The 22,159-nt window shown below is 37.3% G+C and overlaps 1 protein-coding gene and 1 long non-coding RNA gene across 2 annotated transcripts; both read right to left on the bottom strand.

The window, feature by feature from the left end:
- Positions 1–3,199: 3,199 nt before the first annotated feature.
- On the bottom strand, positions 3,200–8,639 carry LOC130047706 (uncharacterized). The gene is made up of 2 exons (XR_008796531.1): positions 8,122–8,639; positions 3,200–3,886 (listed from the first exon to the last, which is right to left on the bottom strand). It is a non-coding gene; the product is annotated as an uncharacterized LOC130047706 (long non-coding RNA).
- Positions 8,640–14,006: 5,367 nt separating this feature from the next.
- LOC125667365 (uncharacterized) lies at positions 14,007–21,506 on the bottom strand. Its single transcript, XM_056142913.1, has 5 exons — positions 21,449–21,506; positions 15,403–15,472; positions 14,549–14,695; positions 14,058–14,143; positions 14,007–14,016 (listed from the first exon to the last, which is right to left on the bottom strand). Exons 2-5 carry the CDS (start codon positions 15,469–15,471, stop codon positions 14,007–14,009), a joined length of 312 nt encoding a protein of 103 aa, XP_055998888.1. The 5' UTR covers position 15,472; positions 21,449–21,506.
- Between the last annotated feature and the right edge of the window lie 653 nt (positions 21,507–22,159).

Here is a 22,159-nt window from a genome sequence, read left to right as displayed (position 1 = left end):
TAGAAAAGGTTTGCAAGTGTACAGTTAAATAATAATCATGCCAAAGAAGGGACCAAAGTGGTTGCATCAACATCAATTCAAAAAAGGAAGTATTCCTCACAACAAGGGTCAGCATAGTACAGGGACCACCAGCCCAGTCCAATCTCTAGTACCCATAAGAAGGCTAAGTAAAGAAGAGTTTCAGGATGTTGTATGGCCACAGAAGAATGGAATGTTTGCAGTTACCGATGCTGAGAGCCGAAGCAGTGAAATGAAGATTTTGCGACCCGGACCAAGTGAAGTCCAGCCTGTAGACTCCAACATGGACGCTGTGTCAGATGACCCAAACTCAAAACCATACAAAATACTTCACCAAGAGAAGACTGCTAAATTGTGGAATAATGCATTTAAAGAACACTCACAGAAGTTTCCAGACTGTAATGGTTCACTGGACTGGAACCAGCATGGGGAGGAAAAACGAGGCCTGGCATGGATCCTTTCCATCCGATGTAAGAAGTGCCACTATACAAGTCGCCGTGAAAAGCTGTATGAAGAGGTGGGGAGATCCAGAAGGGGACGCAGAGCTGCACAGCTAAATGTGGCTATGGCTGTCGGTCACATGGGTACCAGCCTTACTACAGAGGGTATGCGTGGTATGCTTCTTGGCGCAAATATTGAACCAGCATCAGCTACCAACATGCAGCAGACCTGCAACAAAGTGGGAAAAATTATCACAGATGTGAATAAAACCAGCATGAAGAAAATAAGGCAGGCAGGGTGATGACCGTCCACTAGACATTTCCCATTATACCAGTGATGGGGATAGTGCCACTGCATCCGGGGCATCTGAAAAACAAGAACATGTCATCGAAAACCTTAAAGACTTGCGTCATTTCTTTGACTCTCAAAGAAAACAGACAGCTAAGGCACTGTTCAGCAGTCACATGTTTCCCGGAAGATCCAAAGCCATGAAAGAATACATGCAGAGATTTGCCTTAGATCTGAAGCTTCGAAGTAGGACAGAGTACGAGAATTGCTACAAACACTACTCCGGAGACTTACCTTTGATGAAGCGGGCTATGTCTACTGCTGTCCGTTCTATCATAAGCTGCTACCAAGGACAGTGCGGGAAATCCTGTCAACTTCATTCCTTTTCCTGTCGCGGACTGAAAAGCAAGAAGTGAAAATCTTCAGTGTTGCCTAGTGACTTTGAATTAAACATGACAGAAGAAGACAAATGTTTATTAAAAGACTGTATAAATTTGACTTTAGGACCAAATAATCTTGTTAAAATTAAATATCATACTTCTTCAAAAAAATCTGAATCTGTGATTAGGGCATATTAAAAATCAAATCCAAAATGTATTACAAGTAGTAGAAATTTTGAAAGTAGAATACATAAAGTTGTGCACTCACTGAATGGGGGTCATGGAAAATCAACATTGGAACTTTGTGAATCTGTAGGGGCACCTGTTGTAAAAGGAAGTAGAGTGGTCCATCATCTAAAACAACAACAAAATAGGCAAAATTACTTTAAAATGAAACAAAAACTTTTAAAATATAAATATCAACGAAAATACTACAGATTTAAGAGATATCACTCTAAGATAAAAAAATCAAAAGACACTTACAATAAATCACTAACAGATCCAAAATTAAAAAGGAAGTTGTAAGTGTGAAAAAAAAGGGCGGGGGCATTGATGATGTGTATCATTTGTGTATGTAATTTAAATGTATGAAATTTGTATTTAATACATATTCTGTAAATTGTGTTGCATGTAATAAATGTTATGTTTTATCATGCACTGTTTCTATTCAACTGCGTCTATGAGGATATGTATAAATGATGTATAATCGTATTGTAAAATGTGACATTTTCTAACACGAGGAAGTTTGTACAAGTTAATTTGTTCTATCTTTTATTATTCATTTTAATAAAGTTATTTAAAATAATTATCATGTATTTCTTACCTGTCTGATGAACACAACAAAGGTTACAGAGGTGATTGGTAGAAATACGAGTATACGGGTGTCAAAACTCTCTGTTGATGACATGACAGCATCCTGCATTGTTTATCCACCATTATTGATCTTTAACAGGGGAGGCTACTCCTGAAATCAGAGAAATTGCAGTCAAAATGAACGTTACCTGTTACTCTTAAGGTCTCACACAAGGAAATAATTTCACTATATGTTACTATATAGCTTTAATTAAATTAAGATAATTAATGAAAGAGAAAATAAAGATTAATTCTTGGGCAAAAATTTGAGATCAGAAAAAAGACGCCTTATGCGGCATTTAAGAGAGAAAATTGACAGTAAACACACCTACCTCAAAATACACGTGGGTTTCACATGTTGACAAACAGACTACACACCATCCAGAAGTTGCATCATGCGCACCTGAAAAAAGAGTTCCCTTTAATTCAGTGGGACAATTCCAATAAAGTTATAACATTCCTAGTAAATGAGCCCAAAATTAATACTGTAGGCCTAAAATAGGATGCCAAAAAAGAAAAAAAGGAAAAGAAATTGTCTCTATATATATATGTAACAGGAAAGGAGAAAATGTATGGCTGGACCGGGAATTGAACCCGGGACCCCTGCATCACTAGTCAGGTGCTCTACCGACTGAGCTACCCAGGCCGATATCCACGGCCAGAACCATTACATTCCTCCCTCCTTAAATTGTCTTCGCCCTCGAAGATGCAACCCAAGTTCTTATTTGTCCCTGGGAGGACTTTCACCTCCAAGTCCAGGGGTGGTCAACGGCACCAAATCTGTAACAGGAAATGAGAAAATGTATGGCAGGACCGGAAATCGAACCCGGGACCCCTGCATCACTAGTCAGGTGCTCTACTGACTGAGCTATCCAGGCCGATATCCACGGCCCAAACCATTACATATAGAACTACAATTGACTAAATCATTTTGATTGGCTATTTCCTTGTGTAAGACCTTTAAGTGTATATTAATTGTAAACTTTGGCAGCATGAAGTGTGCATTTATGACTGAGAGAATAATTTAACTCTAGAGGCTAGCTTATAAATCATCAAAGATAAAATATTTCAATATTTATGACATTTGAGAAAGGTAATAATGGCTTAGAAAACTTTTTTTTTTGGCAATTATGGTCACCTTTTTTTAAACATTAAACTTTATGTGTAATGAAGTTCTTTTGGATTTTGTGTAGGCAATAGAGAAAATGATAAATCGTAGAATAAATAAAAAGAAAATTTATTTTGCAATAAGATAAGAAATATAGAGATGTTTGAAAAACAAAGAAATCACACTTTCACATTCACACACCCATACTCTCTCACCGAGAAAGAAAATATAAATTGGTATAATAAACCTGGCAATATTGACAATCAATATAACGTATAACTGTCAAGACAATCCAATAGTTAATACAACAAATATGTCATTCCAGGCTGAAAATATAACTGGTAATAAATGTATTACATAATGGTTCAAATAGTAGCTAATTCCGCTAACTACAGAAAAGGTTAAACAGTAGTAAATTACGTTTTGTACAAATTTCTCAAATTCCTTTTTGATAAAATGTTTAATTTACTGAAACTCAATATGAAAGTTTGGCTACTCAGCACAATTCAATTTAACGCCACGTCACACTTGGCACAACCAGGCCTCCATACAGCGCGAATAGCCCCTCCGCTTCCAGTCCCGGACTCACAGGTCTCTCACTGAACAACGATACTGGGTATAACGCCAACTACACTAATGACAACACTAGGCCCACAAAATAATTGCCAAGTCCACCACGTGGAACACCCATGTACGTACAGCGCGGTCTCACGTGTTCTGATTCCCACGCCGAACACCTACTGAAACGCTTAGAGTACTGCCTGATATGGCCCAGATAGCTTCTTAAATCCCCTCTGCACTGAAATAGCAATAACTTAACCTAAAACCTATACACAAAGTGACTTGGGTAACAACAAATTTGAAAACACAATACACGAGAAAATTAACCCGAAACCTCGCAAATATTTTCACACAAAAATAGCTTACCGGCTGGAGAAAACCTATGCCCACACAGTAAAATGTTTATCTCTCTGGCTACCCATTACCCAGACTAACTTCTGGAATTCGCCAAGAAAAGACCCCTGCTGGACAGCATGAAAACGTGGCCGCACGCTTGACAAACAGCCGCTACTCTGACTGACCAAACCGGTATGCTAAAAATAGCCTTATCAACCAACACTCACACTACGGAAACACCTTACAAGCATAAACAACTATTTACAGACAACACCACAAAAACTAACTAAAATGAAAATTAACTTCATCATATTATGACTCAACACTATACCAAGGTTAAAAATTTTTCTCTTGACAAACATATTTATCCATATGATATAATTTTGTAAACAAATGTTTGCAACTCATGTATTCATTCCAGAATATGCTTGTTTAAGTTTTGGGGTGCTCTAATCCAACATACAGGGTTCGAAATTAACTCATGTCTGTAAGTCCGAGACTAGTAGAAAACATGTCGGACTAGTGAACTCTCTATAGCACTAGTCCGTACGGACTAGTGAAAATCCGGAAATCAATTTTGAATTGGTAAAGATTTTAGCAAGATTTGTCTGAGTCTCTTAGATGTTTGAACTTATGGTTGATTACCTGCATGGTCAGGTGTTTGCCTGACTATGACAGTCTGATCTTCCAAACACATGGAGTGCGTTTGAGACCGCCGTTCTTCGAACGTGCACACATTGTCAAATTCCTGCCGATTCCGAACGCCGAGTACACATCAAGAGAACATGTTCTAGGTGCAAGAATTGCAAGTAGTGTGGTCTGAGAACATGTACGTTTGTGCGCACTTGTTCTCGTCATTCGCGACTCTAACACAGTAGTTCATAACACTATAGCTCATGACTTGGTCAATCGAGTGAATTTTATTGACTTTCTTGATAAAATTTCGAACTCCTGTGACTCTAAGGTCTGAACACCAAAACAACAGGAACGTCGATCTCGAACGCACTTATGGACGTTTATCAAAGGATTAACTCGGAGGTTAATATTGTATGCTTTTGAAGATCTTGAATACGAAATAAAATATGGTGGTCTCTTTTTCTTCTGTAGGTGTCAGAAATCGAATTGTTTGCAACTGTGATGTGTTTAGTTTGATTAAAATGAAGATCATTTTTTGATATACTGGACGGACTAGTGAAATGTTTTGCGGACTAGTGAACATCAATAGTGACTAGTCCGTACGGACTAGTGCTTGAAAAAGTTAATTTCGAACCCTGAACATACCTCTAACTCTAACCCCTGCTTTTATATTGTGACATGTGCGGGGTTAGAGTCAGAGGTATCACAGATTTGGAGTGCTCAGAATATGTATTATGGGCACTTATGAATAAAATTGGGGGAGGGGGGGGGGGGGTAAATACTACATGAACTTGGTTGCCCCTGAAAATTTTTTTGGAAAGTTTGTGCATGGGGCATTTCCGTTTTGGGACAAAGCGACTTAGTAACCATTCAACATAAACAATATTTATAGTATTCTAGCCTGTGTATTGTTGAACTTTTGCATATTTTGTTTAAAGAATGACAGACAAAAGACTAATAAGGATTTGTAACAAATTCTTTTATCTTCATTCAAAAGTGGTAAAGTGGTTAGACAGTATCTTTCAAGAGTCATGAAATAAGGGACTCCTTACATAGTCCGAGATAACATACATACATACATGATGTTTAACATTTCATCGTGTTGTGGTAGTTTGGGTTTTACTTTTACTTCTGGATTTCGATCACGATGTAAATTATTCACCCGTTGTATTTGACCACGCCCACTTTATCTTTTAGCCAATCACTTTAATGACAGTTTCTACTTTCTATTGTCTAATTTGCTATATAAAGCCATGCAGCTTATTATTCGTCGAAGCAAGACAGCTGGCCTTGCTAGCTACTCTTCTCCTTCCATTATTCCTGTTTTGGAATTACGTTTTGTACGTCTACTTTGCCCCTTTTTACTTACTAAATTATTATATTACCTTTGGGTTGGGAGATTTCTTGATAGTTTCTAGGCTAAGTTCTAGGCTTTAGGAGTGTGTATTTGTCACATTCATACTGGTAATAAATTCGTAAAGTGTTATTTATCTTATTTTCATTTCTATTTGAATCTATTTCAAGTTTAAAATCATAGTGTAGTTGGGTCGTTTCGGAGTCGCTACTATCAAAATAAATTAAAAACAAACACAACGCGAAGTACAGACTATACGAACGCCAGACCTGCTACAGTGTAAAAACATTGCATTTTGTTAATTATCTACAGCCACCTGCCAAAAGTTTATAGACAAAATGGCGGATCTAAATTCCAACTTCACGGAAGTGGCTTGTTTTTTCTTTTGTAAATTCTATATATAGATAACGGGGATTCCGTATGCATACCACATATAAGTACAGGGTCTTGAGACGTCATATGTGACATCATGTGTTGGTATTTATTTGATGATCGTCTGATACAAGCTTCTGAATGTAGCTATGGGAAAGTCTAAGAATTTATCGCCAGCTGTGAAACAAATTGTCGTAGACAGTTACAGACAAATGGGAAATTATTCTGAAACTGCTAGGGTATTGAAAATGGACCGGAAAACTGTGTATGCTGTTGTAAAACGGTGTGAAATTCAAGGAAGTGCGGGAAATGCTAAAAAATCGGGACGCCCCAGAAAAATGGACGTTAGAGGCGAGCGTCAACTATTGCGGCTTGTAAAATTTAACCGTACCACTCCATTAAAAGACATAACAGGACAATTTAATCAAGGTAGGCAAGTTCCCGTGTCTGAAAGATCAATTCATCGTTATTTGTCAAAAACTAAGTACCATCGACGTGTATGCAGGAAGAAAATTCGGATTCGCGAACAAAATAGGAAAAACCGTGTGGCATGGGCAAGAGGTAAACGACGGTGGACTGTTGACTATAACTGGTCAAAAGTGATCTTCTCTGATGAATGTAAAGTTGTTTTGGGACAAAACAATCGAGTTTATATTTGGAGAAAGGCAGGAGAAGAATGGTTACCAGCGTGCATCAGCCCCGGCGCACCACCGAAACCTGCTATGAGTTTAATGTTGTGGGGATGCATTACCTGGAATGGAGTTGGCACACTAACGGTGGTTAATGGCAACATTAATGCAAATAAATATATTGATATCCTTGAAGAACAATTGTGGCCAGTTGTAATGAAAAATTTTCCTACTAACGATTACATATTTCAAGATGACAATGCCCCGGTTCACCGTGCCCGAATTGTACAAGAATATAAACAAATAAACATAATTCCAGGTATGTTTTGGCCAGCACAGTCACCTGATGCAAATATAATTGAAAACATTTATTTTCTGTTGAAAAATAAACTTAAACGCAGACTTTCTAATATAAACAATGTCACTGACTTGGAGAGAAATATAAATGACATCTGGATTAACATACCCGTTACTTACATACGAAACCTCTATCGATCCCTACCTATCAGAATGTTGAAAATGATCAGATCAAAGGGATATATAACAAAATACTGAGGTAAGATTTATTCTCTTTGTAATTTCATAGCCACTGAAAATCTGTATTACGTTGACGTTTAGACATTGACGTCCGCCATTTGTCTATAAACTTTTGGCAGTTGGCTGTAAATAAATTGCACATTAAATATCAAAATCGGGAAAAAGCCTGGAAAACGTCAGATATTTCGGACTACTCCTTATAATGCGAATGAATTTTGTCATTGAGTGAATGAAGACCGAGCATATAAACAAGGTCTCATGTCACGCAAAAAAGATCTCCCCTTTCAGTGAACCTAGGACAGCAGAGAATAAATCTAAATTTGCACTCTCCTAATAGCATTGGTGGAGTCCATGAATGAAAATTTCACGAGGGAATTTTAATAAACAAATACAACTCTCCCACTAAAAACAAACTTTTAAAAAAATAGTAAAATTACAAGTATTTATAATGTAAAAGCTAAATCATGGGGAATTTGAGAATGTCATTAGAAAGCTTATGAACACAGTATCGACATTAAATAAAAATCAGTGTGTGTGTACGCAAAATACTGACATTTTAATACCACCCTCTCTGTCTGTGTGGATTTTAGATAAGTAAAACGTTCTAACCTTTTTAGCAACGTCCAATTCCATCACACATTAAAGTGTCACCATTAACTTTTCCTTACTAGTTACAATATCACTGGGGACAGTTTATAAATATATCTGCACTGTATCTTTATGTGTTTATCAATCCATTGCAAATATGACCGTCAGAATTTTCTCGTAGTCGAAACATGGTAAACGATTCAGACAACAATATATCCTTCGTTAGTATTGACTAATGCTCCAAATGCGTAATCGAGGGCAGTTCATGTGCTCGTAGCTGTACAATGAATATACATGTCTACATACGGTGATAAAATGTACACATCACAATTTGATTTCGCCATTCTCTGGCCTTCCCACAATGCCTCTCGTGAATGTTTACATCCAGGAGGCCCCGTAAAGATTTGCTCTGCACTGATAACATACATACATACATGATGTTTAACAGTTCATCGTGTAAAAACATTGCAGTTTGTTAATTATTTAAATAAATTAAAAAAGAGAAGTCGAATCAAAACAATGTATCTAAATCAACTAGATCTAAGCACTACACAAGCATGAGGCCCCGAAACAGCTTGGCGGGCTTGTACAGACAACTTGTTCCTGTACGATTCTCACACATTTCTTTTATGAAATAGAAATAAATATAGCACAAAGCTTGTTTCTTATCATACCAAATGACAAGATTTAATATCCTAAAGATTATTTCATTCAAACTTTTTCAATATATGTCAACATTTTTAAGTACTAAAAAAACACGTTTATGAGCTGCTGACCCCTAAATATAGGGGCCAGCCCCTTTTTCTTGATTTCATTCGAAAGCTCTTGTAATTACACACAACTTTTGTTCTATATGTCTTACCAAATTAATACCAGCTTAAAAGATATTACACAAAAAGCAACAAAATTCTATGGGAAAAAAATTCTCAAAATTTGCCATCACATAGCTTCTGAAGTTAAAAAGTTTAGCCAATAATTTTAACTTCCTGCACAACTACAATACCTTACCTACATTTTCTCCAATTTTCTTGCTGATATCATTTGTAGTTCCTGAGATTTCTGCTGGACAAAAGACCCCCCCGAAATTCAATTAAAGGGCAATAACTCGTAAACGGAGGTACATATCAAAAATTTGAAAAAAAAAAAAACAAACTTTTTTAGGTCTTAATGCAATGTATCTACACTGAAAGTTTCATAATAATCAGATAAAGGGTTTCCGAGAAATCGCCTGAACAAAAAAAGCGGGGGAAAAATAATAATAATAAGAAACAGAGTAAAAACAATATGTTCCCAAACTTTGTTTGGGGAACATAATAATAATAATAAGAAACAGAGTAAAAACAATATGTTCCCAAACTTTGTTTGGGGAACATAATAATAATAATAATAAGAAACAGAGTAAAAACAATATGTTCCCAAACTTTGTTTGGGGAACATAAAAATGTATTTACAATGTAGTGGAAACTTACAAGAGTGACATCGGTGTTCATATTTGAATTCAATTAGAATTTTTTTTTAAATTAAATGTTTGGGTTTGGACATAAAAAATTCAATTGTAAAGTACTAAAAGTTTCTCAATTAGTTGCATGAAACTCCAAGTTTAATAATTCCTTCTTGATATTGTGATATACCGGCACGTAGCATTGTTTTTTAAAGTAGGGGAAGGGTCAGCCGGGGTTCACTTCGCACTTACATTAAACATTTTGAGAAGCAATAAAGTACTTCTGTCCAAATCTCATTATCTTACAAATCGTAGGGGGGGGGGGGGGGGGGGGGGGGGGGCAAAGATTAGTTCACTACACGTATTCTTCAATTCAGCACTTCTCGTGGGGATCCGGGTTGGAATAGGTGCTCAGTAGCCCTTGCTTGTCATAATGGGGCAGTCCTTCGGATGACACCGCAAAATCCGAGGTCTCGTGTCACTGCAGGTGTGGCAAGCGCCGAACATAGGCCTAAATTTTGCAGCCCTTCACCAACAATGGTGACGCCTCCATATTCAGTGACATATTCTCGAGAGGGACGTTAAACAATATGATTGCGCCCATGGCAAAAGGGCCCTTATGACAATTTTACCCATTTTCACATTTTAACAGATTCTGATAGATAATAGGTAGATGATTCAAAATATGTAATTGTATAGCCCTCCTTCACTTCTAAGACGTATTTTTCTGCGTTTGAAGCACTTAATAATAAATTTCACCACTTTCATATGATACTCACGACTTTAAGGAAAATTAGCACTGCATGAAAATTTGCATTTAATTCAAAATTATATTCCAGTTATTACCCAATTAAATGTCAAATTTAAACGTATAATACAGATTTAATACAACATTATACTTGATATTTAATTGGAATTTCCTTAGGGATAACATTTTTTGTAAACTCCGAAATTTAATGAAAATTATACTTCAATTTTATGTCAATTATATATCACATAAACAATCGTTTTATACTTCGTTTACGATTTTATGTGAAATTTCACGTATAATCCACTCATTTTATTTAAGTTTTTCATGACGATTAATCTGGTTATACTCCAAGTTTACGATTTTATGTGGAATTTCACGTATAATCCACTCATTTTATTTCAGTTTTTCATGACGATTAATCTGGTTATACTCCAAGTTTACGATTTTATGTGAAATTTCACGTATAATCCACTCATTTTATTTCAGTTTTTCATGACAATTAATCTGGTTATACTCCAAGTTTACGATTTTATGTGAAATTTCACGTATAATCCACTCATTTTATTTCAGTTTTTCATGACAATTAATCTGGTTATACTCCAAGTTTACGATTTTATGTGAAATTTCACGTATAATCCACTCATTTTATTTCAGTTTTTCATGACAATTAATCTGGTTATACTCCAAGTTTACGATTTTATGTGAAATTTCACGTATAATCCACTCATTTTATTTCAGTTTTCCATGACGATTAATCTGGTTATACTCCAAGTTTACGATTTTATGTGAAATTTCACGTATAATCCACTCATTTTATTTCAGTTTTTCATGACAATTAATCTGGTTATACTCCCAAGTTTACAATTTTATGTGGAATTTCACGTATAATCCACTCATTTTATTTCATTTATACGAGGTGCTAAGGTAGCATTACATGTAATTTTACGTGAAGATCCAAATCTAGTCCATAGCATGCAATAGCAATACATCTCAACCGAAATACACGGGGTTTCACATTCATTTGTATATAAACCTAAAAATTGCTTTACAATTCAATGTACCTTCAGTTGGAAAACAACACAACAAATCTTAAAACACAATTGATATTTATGGTAGCCATATGACATGTAGCATTTTTATTTACAAAGTAACACATCCACACATATAAACAGTCATACACACACACACATATATAAACATGTATATCCAAATTGTTTTTTTTTTTTTTAAATCAGTGTCCGGTATAAAATATTAAAAGAAATAAAATAAACAGTACACAAAGTTAAAATTTTAACGCAAGCGCTTTCATTTCATAATCTTCAGGCGTTATATTTTAAAATAGTTTTGAAAAATTTCAAATTTTCAATGAAGAAATAAAAAGTTTTACAAAACCTTTTGACACTAAAATGGCAGCTATTATTGCTTCAATGAGCAAACACCCATTCATGCCCCGGTTCAATCTGGGCCGGTTTCTGCCTTGCTGAGGGAATGTCACCTTTAATTCGCTTCATCATTTGTCTGCGCGAACGCTTAGACATAGACCTGTCATATTTGCAATCAAGATCATCCAATATTTTCACATATTCCTCTTATCTCCAACGAAGAGGTTTGGTTTTTAAAAAACTTCCATCGTTGGTGTTGTGCTCATCCTCTGATGACATATATGACAGCACCAGAGCATCACCGACACGTCTCTTCTTTGCCTCATCCCACCCAGTTTTTTTTTCCACCATGGACTTTCTCCACTGCAATTTCTGCAAACATAATTAGGAATATCTAAACAACATAATCAGGAATATCTGAACAACATAATCAGGATTATATATAAACAACATTGCCTTTTCATTTCTTAAGGTAGCTCACTACACTAAAGCTTATACTCTTTATGACACTACGTTGAAATAATTGTTTTGAAAATCATATTTTTATCCAAATTTGCATATTTTCTGCCTTTTTGGTATATATACTTATTATATATCATCATATCTTTTATGATTAAATCAATTCGTACTGATTTAAGAAAACATTTATGGGTGTAATGAGCCACCTTAAACATGCATATCATTAAAGATTCTTGAAAATTCACAAGACTACTACTATGTAAATTCGTACCCTCTTCCTCCTGCTGTAGTGGAGCATTTTGGTTTTGTGCTGCTCCACTTTGCCTGTTTTTTCTTTATGTTCTCTCTGTGCCATTGATTCGAAATATCTGGCAATTGCAGCTACAAGAATAGAACATATACATTTATGTGTCTATATATCTATCTTAAAGGATTTATATACCAAAAACATTCTTGCTCCAATGGTGTCAGATCTATCAAGAGAATGTGAGGTCAATATAAAGCACAAGAAGGATCAATGACACAATATTGATTGAGTTTTGGTCATTCTTGTACTTTATATTGCACACACATTACTCAACATATTGCTCATTCAGAGTTTTAAATTTCTTTTTTCTTTCTTTTAAAGTTGCAGTTGTTCTTGTTTACTTTTTAACAATCATCCTTCAGACTGAAAAAGTGAAGATAACAAATGGTGATCCATCTCATAATAAGTCATTAAATTGTTTTAATTAAAAACAGGTCATGTACGTACAGAGCATCCCAGTTGATTTAAGTTAGGAAGGCAGTATGCTAATGCATTCAGTAAATTAAATATAACTTACTTTGTAATAATCCTTCCTGGACTTCAGGATAGAGCCCTTTTACAAACTGCTTTATAGACTGTGTGGTGGCCTTGTTCACTTCAGAAGATGCTCTAAAATTGGAAAAACTAGATGAATCTTGCAATGTCTCAAAGGTATAATTTCAAGCTTATTAAACAAAGTTTTTGAAATAAAAAAAATTCACTGGTCAAGTGGACCGCTGAGTTGATGGAATTTTCAGGTCTTAACAAACATTTACCAGTCAGTATGTGTTTGTTACTTGAATGAAAAACAACAAACAAACGAAATGAAACTTCAAAACACATTAATGTGTAAAGAGAATTCCGAACGCAAAATGTGAAATTCAGATTCCTCCCGCGCACCCCCCACCCCCCACCCCCCCCCACTAAGATACGTAAGCGCATTTCCAATTTTTTATTTTATTGAAAAATCGATAACATTGGCAACCTCTGAATGGATGCGCGCTGGCCTGAGAACCATAAATACAATTTTATTTGGTCTTACATGTAAAATAGTACAAGTTTTCTCAATAATCTTATATTTAAAGTCCTTCCTCGTGTGACGTCATAGACTTTTCCAACATCTACATCAAATTGAACTCTGTGCATGATAGAAATATATTGTTTATAGAAATTTTATATTTTCCATAAAATCAATTATCTACAATAGAAAATGTTATAAAGGGCAATAACTCCTATGCTGATATTTTGCCTACTGCATATCTATATTTATATGACCCCCCCCCCCCCCCCCCCCGATATCCACAATCAATTGATACATATTTATAAAGGCTAAGCAGCAGTGTTTTGAAATGGTTAACATTAAAAAATTGTCATTTTATCAAGTTTTATTTTCATTATTCTGTTTAAAGAAAATGTGCCATTTTCCGATGTTGACATGTACCTCCATTTCTGTCTGACATCTTTAAAAGATGACAACAAACGCATTTTCTTTTGGTTATTTATCAAACTAAACTATATCTTAGTGGAATTTAATAGCTTTTTCATTTCAAACCATTATATGCTTATAAGTCACAAGAGGGTGGAGCTCTACAAGTACCTGAATTGGAAAATTAATCAAATTGAATTAAAATTACATACTTTAGTTTATTGTCTTCAAGCTTAGTTTGCCATCTGACAGCACCATCCTCGTCCACAAGCTGTTTGTATGCATCATGAACAGCTGTCTACATAATAAAGAATATTATATTATACAGTGAGGAATAGTTTGGTGTTTCTGAATCATGAGACAAAACAACAAATTGTTTAGCATATTGAAGATGCTGATAAATCAGTCAATAATGAGGATATAAATTGCTTCCTGGTAGATTACTAGCACAGTAATCTGAGGATTTTGAGTTGAATTTCCAAGTTGAGATTTCACCTTTCTGCACCATTTGACCTAATTCTGTGATATCATTCAAGTCCTACCAAAACTCAGTTTTCAAGGGGGTAATAAGGAAATAATGCATGGAAAAAGAACAACTTTGAAGTAGCTGATAATGAATTTACCCTTTTCTGATGGCTAAATTATCATGGAATTACAAAAATTCATAATTAACACAGTTATTGTATGAATTCATAATACATACTCTAATTTTTGCAGGAACATAAAGTTTCTGTTGTTCATCTCTCCTAGTTCCTGTTTTATTGACTGCAAGTTCTTCCCTCATCGATTTTAAGTCATCTTGAAGTTTGTCCATTTTCTTATCCAGTTTGATTAAATACTGCATAATAGCCTATAATAATAATAAAAAAGAATTCAAAGAATATGCACATTATTGTACGGATAGAATTTCCTCATTCACTATATAAAACCTTTCTATGGACTTTGTCCTTGAAATATTTGTAAACAAACAAGGTTCAGTCTCATTTTGTACTAGGCATTGCAATTGGTGTACTTTTATTCTGAAAACAAAGTCTGTTAAGTCATCCTGAACAACAAGTCTAAAGGACAGTTCATTTACCAGATGAAGGTAATTACAGTTCACTATTAATATGCAACAGAATGGGAGAAATGCAACAGACCAGGCCGGTATTTAAACCTAGACCCTCTGTATCTCTAGTCAGGTGCTCTACCAATTGGGGTATCTAGCCATCAGCAATCGAATCCCGGTCTGACCACCTCACATAATAACATATATTGTTATGATTTCAGTTAAATAAAATGTTGGTTCCCCTTGTATTACATGCATGTTATTATTTATCAAAATCTTGTTCAAAAGGATGTTTGTAATTAAGAAGTGACAGAGGGAGCAAATCAACCTTCTGATTTAATTTACCTAGAGTATCACTTACTCTCATTGACTGAGAGTTCTGCGCTAATCAAATGTTTCCTAAAATTCCTAACAATTAAATGAATTGAATAATATTAACAGAATATTTAGTTTTTCACAATCTGGATGGGGAAAAAGTGGATTATTTTCTAATTCATATTTCAACATACCTCTTCACCTGGGGAGAGTTTTGATTTTTGTCCAGTCTGGTATGATGTATCCATCTCAAAGGACGACATTCTTGGAAGCTGGAGGATATAATTAAATATGAATCACTTAGTATGCAATGCATATTAAAAATCCTGAATTTTGCAAATCCAGGCTAAGGAGGGGGGATACATCTCCCTCCAATAGAAACCTAGCAACATAAAGGCAAAAGTATTTAAGGTAGCTCCAAAAAGTTAATATTTTCTATAATTTATCAATAAATTATCTATTTCTAAAAAAAAGTGTTGTCAGGGCCAATAACTCCTGTGTTAATATCTATTGACTTCCCTGATCCACAATGTATTTATATCAATTTAATGAAGATTATTTGAATTCAATGTCAAATAATCCAGCTTAATTGACCGAAGTTCTTTTGCTTATATTACTTTTGTGTTATCACCTTGGTGGCTTTACCGTGGTACGACGTATTCGTATAACGCACACCAAGTACGACTTAACCAAACGGACCAATACTTGCCTCTTCCGTTTCCGTTTACAAGCAGACAAGTCACGAATTTTCGCTAGACGAAGTGTAATCTATATTATCGACTACTTCTTCATCCTTATTTGCCATCATCATGCCACCCGTGCGAACCAGGGTGACAAGACTTTCAGAAGCGGAAAGAAACCGTCAATTCGTGTCCCCAGCCCGGGGACGTGGGAGAAGACGTAGGCCAAACAGCGTGGCCACCGACTCCTCGAGGCCCATACCTACGGCATCCGCTGTTGTAAATGCAGCGGGGGGAACCACACAATCAGAGACTGACGACACTCATGCCATTCAGGACTTGCAGGCTAATCCGTCAGGTGAGTTTGACGTAAACCATCAATGTCTTATTCCCCCCATTGACATTTTCCCGCCGGCTGTCGACTTGGCGGGACCCAATTTCTCAGTCGCGGAGTATCAACCCTCGGTAATCAATAGCTATTTCGATCCTGTCAGCTTTCATGTCCCGGAAAAACTCAAAAATCAAATTTGGGAGGGAAAATTTATCGACATTTCCTTACTGCTTAGGTCAGCGCGGGAACTGGACGGCCATCTTGAAACTCAGGGACAAATCGAAATCCGAAATGGTGTCATGTGCCTCGTCAAGCCTAAACATAATTCCTTTCTGTCAATTGAAAAATGGTCATCGGCTTTCATTATTTTCACCAGTATCATGCTAGAAAAATACAGAACCAGAGCCCAAGAGTTACTTAAATATATGTGAGATATCAGACTGGCCGCGTCCAGGTCATCGGGGTGGTTCCGCTATGAAGAGCAGTTTCGCTTGAGAAAACAAGCTGACCCACAGTCTTCGTGGGGAATCATTAACTCCGAGCTATGGCTCTTGTATATCACAAACGGTACTCATCCTTCACAACCCTCGGGAAAAAACTCCGCGGCCCCGAACATGCATCGCGAGTCTCCCGGCAATTATCCCCAATATAAAACACAGGTCAACACCTTATTTTGCAAGTTGTTTAACGCTGGTATAAATTGTAAGTTTGCACCAAATTGTAGGTTCAGCCACAGATGCAAAGGGTGTGGTGGAGATCATCCAGCATCAAAGTGCCGGGCAACAAAATAATTACCAATCGTTGTATACACTTGGGAAAACCCCCATCAATGTCGACCAACTTGCCCATTACCTACACAATTATCGTGATCAACCTTTTCTCATTAGAGGCTTTCAATCTGGTTTTAGTTTACATTATCAAGGGCCAAGGCGCCCAAGGGATTCCAATAATCTAAAAAGCATAGTACTAAATCCTCAACTAGCTCAACAAAAAATTCAGAAAGAAGTACTGCTCCAGCGAGTCGGGGGGCCTTTCGATTCACCCCCCTTCCACTCGCTACAAGTTTCACCTTTAGGCTTAGTACCTAAAAAGGATGGGGATTTTCGGTTAATACACCACCTATCCTTCCCCGAGTATGACTCTATTAATGATTTCATTGACCCAGCAGTTTGTTCTGTTCATTATGCATCCATTGACGATGCTGCTGCCATCATATCCTTCTTGGGCCCTGGAACCTACTTGGCCAAATCCGACATTAAATCGGCATTTCGTCTAATACCTGTTGCTCCCTCAGATTTCGAACTTTTAGGTTTCAAGTTTCAGAACAAATACTATTACGATAAAATGCTACCATTTGGGGCATCAGTCAGCTGTGCAACCTGGGAAAGATTTGCTTCGGCATTACATTGGATAGTCCAAAATAGGACACGCAATCCATCCATTTTACACTATCTTGATGACTTCCTGTTCATGGGCTCCGCAAATTCAAACAAGTGTCAGGCTACTCTCTCAGAATTCAAACACATTTGCCAAGATATAGGTGTACCCATTGCTCTCGAAAAAACTACAAACCCAACTACAATCCTTATTTTCTTAGGTATAGAGCTAGACACAGTGAATATGATCATGCGACTCCCACAGGACAAGCTACTTTTGCTCAAACAGCGCATTCATGTCTTCCTTCACAGTAAAAAAGCTACTCTTAAATCTTTTCAGTCACTCATTGGGCTGCTAAATTTTGCATGTAAAACGGTAGCACCAGGGAGAGCCTTCTGCAGACGTTTAATTGATGCTACTATGGGCACTACCAAAACACACCATAAGATCAGAATCAATTCTTCCATCAAGGAAGACCTTAGAGTATGGGAACAATTCCTAGCAAACTTCAACGGCATTTCGGTCATTTCCTCTCCGACATTGACATCGGATTCGTACTTGCAATTATACACAGATAGCGCTGGGGGAACAAAAGGGGGGTTTGGCATTTACTTTGCAGGTAGCTGGGCTCATGCAAGCTGGCCGCACAGCTGGAGTCTTTCGGACATAGTTAGGGACATGACATTCCTTGAGCTTTTCCCGGTATATGTAGCAATCGTGCTATGGTCGCCACAATTGGCTAACAAACGTATTCTTTTCCACATAGATAATTCTGCTGTAGTCCAGGTTATCAATTCCGCTACTTCAAAATCTCACAGGGTCATGAAAATTGTTCGAAAATTGGTTCTCATCACACTACAACACAATATTACAATCCAGGCGCAATACATACCCTCCAAACGCAACGTTATAGCAGATAGTATTTCTCGTTCGCAGTGGAGAAGATTTCGACATCTCGCCCCCCACGCCGACCAGTGGCCAACCCAGCTACCCAACCAAATATGGGATATCTAAAGGTAGAATCACAACGCCTCATCAACAACGCCCTGTCTGATAACTCCAACAAAGCTTACAATTCGGCACTGAAGAAATTCCATGCATTTGCCCAGATTTTTGGCATTGCCATTTCCTGGCCGTTACCCTTAGATATAATTTTAAACTTTATCGCATATTTGTCGTTACAACATATGTCCCCAAATACAGTTCAGTTATACATACGCGCATTGGCATATTTTCATAAAGTAAGGCAGGTATCAGATCCAACTGCCTCCTTCTTAGTCGCAAAAGCTCTACAAGGGTTGGCACGTGGCAACACAGCCCCAGATACTCGGTACCCGATTACCCTACCCATTCTAGAAAAATTGCTAGCGTATCTACCTTTTGTGTGCACATCCTCTTTCGAATCTACACTCTTTGCTAGCGCCTTCTCACTGGCCTATTTTGGTTTACTCCGAGTAGGCGAATTCACTCTGGCAAACTCCTGCAATAGCCGATATTCTCATTGCATTCAATTTCAACATGTTACTCTGGGGGAGGAAAGCAAACATGTCACATTCACTATACCTCATTCCAAAACCGACCAAACGGGCAAAAAAACCCACTATATTCATTCGGAGTCAGCCCCACTCGATCGCATGCCCAGTCCACAGTATGCGCAATTTCCTAGCAATAAGGCCACACACCTCAGACACTCACTGTCTGTTCATCCACAGTAATGCTATGCCTTTGACTAGATTCCAATTTAATGCAGTACTGCAGAAAGCAATTCAGGCTATCAGTACACCAGGTCATTTTGGTACCCATATTTTCGAATCGGTCGGGCCACTGATTTGGCTCTACAGGGTTTTTCCGACCAGCAAATACAATCATTTGGGAGATGGAAGTCTTTAGCCTTTCAGAAATACATCCGCATGTAATGCGACTTCGCAGCCCTCGGACCACTACAGGACACACAATTTAAGTAATGACACCCCTACCATCAATACATAACAAATAAGTAACCAAACCAAAGATATTTCAGATTGTTCAATATGGATCCTCGGGTCTTCAATCCCATTTTGGGCAGGTCAGTCGACATCAAACCGCACAGGCGGAAAAAACCTTGACTTACCAGCCCACATTCATTGGCATGGAAGACGGGGGATGCAGTGGCAACAATTGGACCCCTTGGTGATGGACCTCCTGAGGAAGTATCCTGCACCTAGATTCATGGTGATACATCTAGGTTCAAACGACTTGGTCACCCCAGGCCTAACTGGCAAAAAGTTGGTAGAGGAAATAAAGTGTTCATTTCTCAGATATAATGCCCTAATCCCACAAACTACATTAGTATGGTCCTCCATCTTGCCCCGCCTATACTGGCATGGGGTTCCTGGCAAACTAGGTGGTAAGATTAACAAAAAACGTGTAAAGGTTAACAAAAGAATTCTTAAGTTCGTGTTAGATTTGGGGGGTTGGTCATTAACCATCACAACATCTCAGCAAGAAACGTGTGCTTATTTAGATTTGATGGAACACACCTTTCGGATATGGGCAACGACATTTTCCTAAACAACATCAGGGCAGCTTTTCACATATTCATCAATCAACTAGGCAATTGTTACCCTCAACCTGTTTAACTGGGTCTGGCATTTTAGGGGGGGGGGTAGTGGTTTTTCATGGTTATTGGAGGTACATCATATCGATGTCTGTGGCAGGTCTGGGGGATATAATACAAGAATGTGTCCGTCCGATCTGGCCTGTTGTTCCCTGCCCATCTGTCATACAAAGACAGAGGGACTAATGTGGCTCATATGAGCAAGTACTGGCTCATATGAAGTAGAAAGCTGTGTATAGTGGCTCACGTGAAAAAGTTTTGATTCAAGTTAATTGGGGCACCCAGGACTGCAGTCTTGGTGTCCTCTCCACCTCCTTAACTGGGAGGGGAGACCCCAGTTCCGGAATACCAGGGGGAGGTACTGGTATGACTCACCGGGGGCTATTTGGTGGAACAGGGTAAAGCAGATCGGGCGGGCCCGTTTTCGGTCCCTTGATATCGCAGTCTGGGACGTCGGCTCTCGTGCTCACACGAGGCCACCGGTTTGCCCTAATACCTATGGTCGGTACTCCGGATATCCCTTTAGACCTGCAATTTTTTACTTTGTACATGTACATGTAACATGCGGCCGTAGCTGCCAATTCACCCTGTGTGCACTATGTCCATTTTAGTTCAATCGTTTCATGTTATGAAATATGTCTGGTTATTCTAATAAATATAGAAAAGCTCAGTATGTGTTCTCTATCAGCTAAAAGGCCAAAGGGGCCAAGAGAGTGGGCACCCAATATGGTTAGTTAGGGACTACCACCGGAGTGTTCAATTAAGTATATTTATAAAGAAGGTTTTTCTAAACTATTGACAGTATAATTTTGTCATTTATACAGTTTTCATGTATTTTTATGATGCTGTTTAATAAAAATGTAATATTTTCTGGTTTTGATATGTATACATGTACATGTAATTAAACAGTTAACTGAATGCACCATATATTAGTGGAAATTAATACAATTTTTCCAGAGAAGGGTGGAGCTACCTTAAACAGTTAAAGGTAATATTGATGCCAAATTATAAAATTGTGTAGGTACATTGTATGTACAATAACGTTGAATATTTTCATTCTAATTCTTTAAAAACTTAGGAGGATTATTACCCGTTACTGGACCACTCTTCCCACTATACTATTTTTAGGGGCCGACTTTAACATTATGTAAGATTATTGGTCTGGCGCTTCTCTTCATGCCCCCCCCTCCCCTCCCCCCCATTGAGCGGGAGGAAATATGGATAAACATTACATAGATCTAAGTACATGTATTTACCGAACTGCTAGGTCTGTGTCTGGTGGAGGTTTTTGGTGTTGAGGTGAAAACACAAGATGAGGATTTCTTCTTGGAGTGTTTGTTCTTTATATTGGATGTCTGGAGCTCTTCGAGGTACTTGGTACGTCTGAATCATTCAGGGAAGAGTCGTCACTGTACTCTTCATCTGGATGGTAACTTTCCTCCGAGTCAACTAGGGAGGCATTTTCATAATCGGAAAACATCGTGGTAATACTTTGAGATTCTGAGAGCTCTGGCAGCGCGGGATGAAAAGAATCGTATAGTCCGCCAATTTTATAATGTGATGATATTTTCGCATCTGTACTTGGCTTATATCAAGTCATTAAAAATGTAATTTTAAATACAAAGATGCCGAAATATTAAACTGTATATATATATTAATATATATCTATTTATTTCCCTTTTGATTATTTTGTTTTAAATGATTTACGAAAATGTTTAGCATCACATTTCATTCAATCAGCAGCAGCAATTTTGGCGGCTGTAACATTACACCTCTCGCCACACTGAATGGTAGACCTACACACGTGTGAATAAAGAAGTTAGAAGATAGTTTGATTATTAGAATAACAGGTAAGCCTATCGAACATTGTTTTAAAATTTACATGATGTCATTTTTACTATATCTTTAGTTAATATACTAGGCCTAAACACTAGATGCATGTGCAATCGTCTGACTATGCGCACAGC

Source organism: Ostrea edulis, chromosome 7 (assembly GCF_947568905.1).
Source record: "Ostrea edulis chromosome 7, xbOstEdul1.1, whole genome shotgun sequence".
Classification (NCBI taxonomy): domain Eukaryota; kingdom Metazoa; phylum Mollusca; class Bivalvia; order Ostreida; family Ostreidae; genus Ostrea; species Ostrea edulis.
The sequence above is the reverse complement of the archived record's forward strand: the minus strand, read 5'-3'. Positions and strand labels throughout refer to the sequence as shown.

Excerpts from the sequence above, each read along its gene's own strand:
- LOC125667365 (XM_056142913.1), bottom strand. The coding sequence starts at position 15,471 with ATGTCGTCCTTTGAGATGGATACATCATACCAGACTGGACAAAAATCA. Across the intron at positions 14,696-15,402 it reads AACTCTCCCCAGGTGAAGAG|GCTATTATGCAGTATTTAAT; the intron begins GTATGTTGAAAT and ends TTATTATTATAG. Across the intron at positions 14,144-14,548 it reads ATGTTCCTGCAAAAATTAGA|ACAGCTGTTCATGATGCATA; the intron begins GTATGTATTATG and ends TTTATTATGTAG.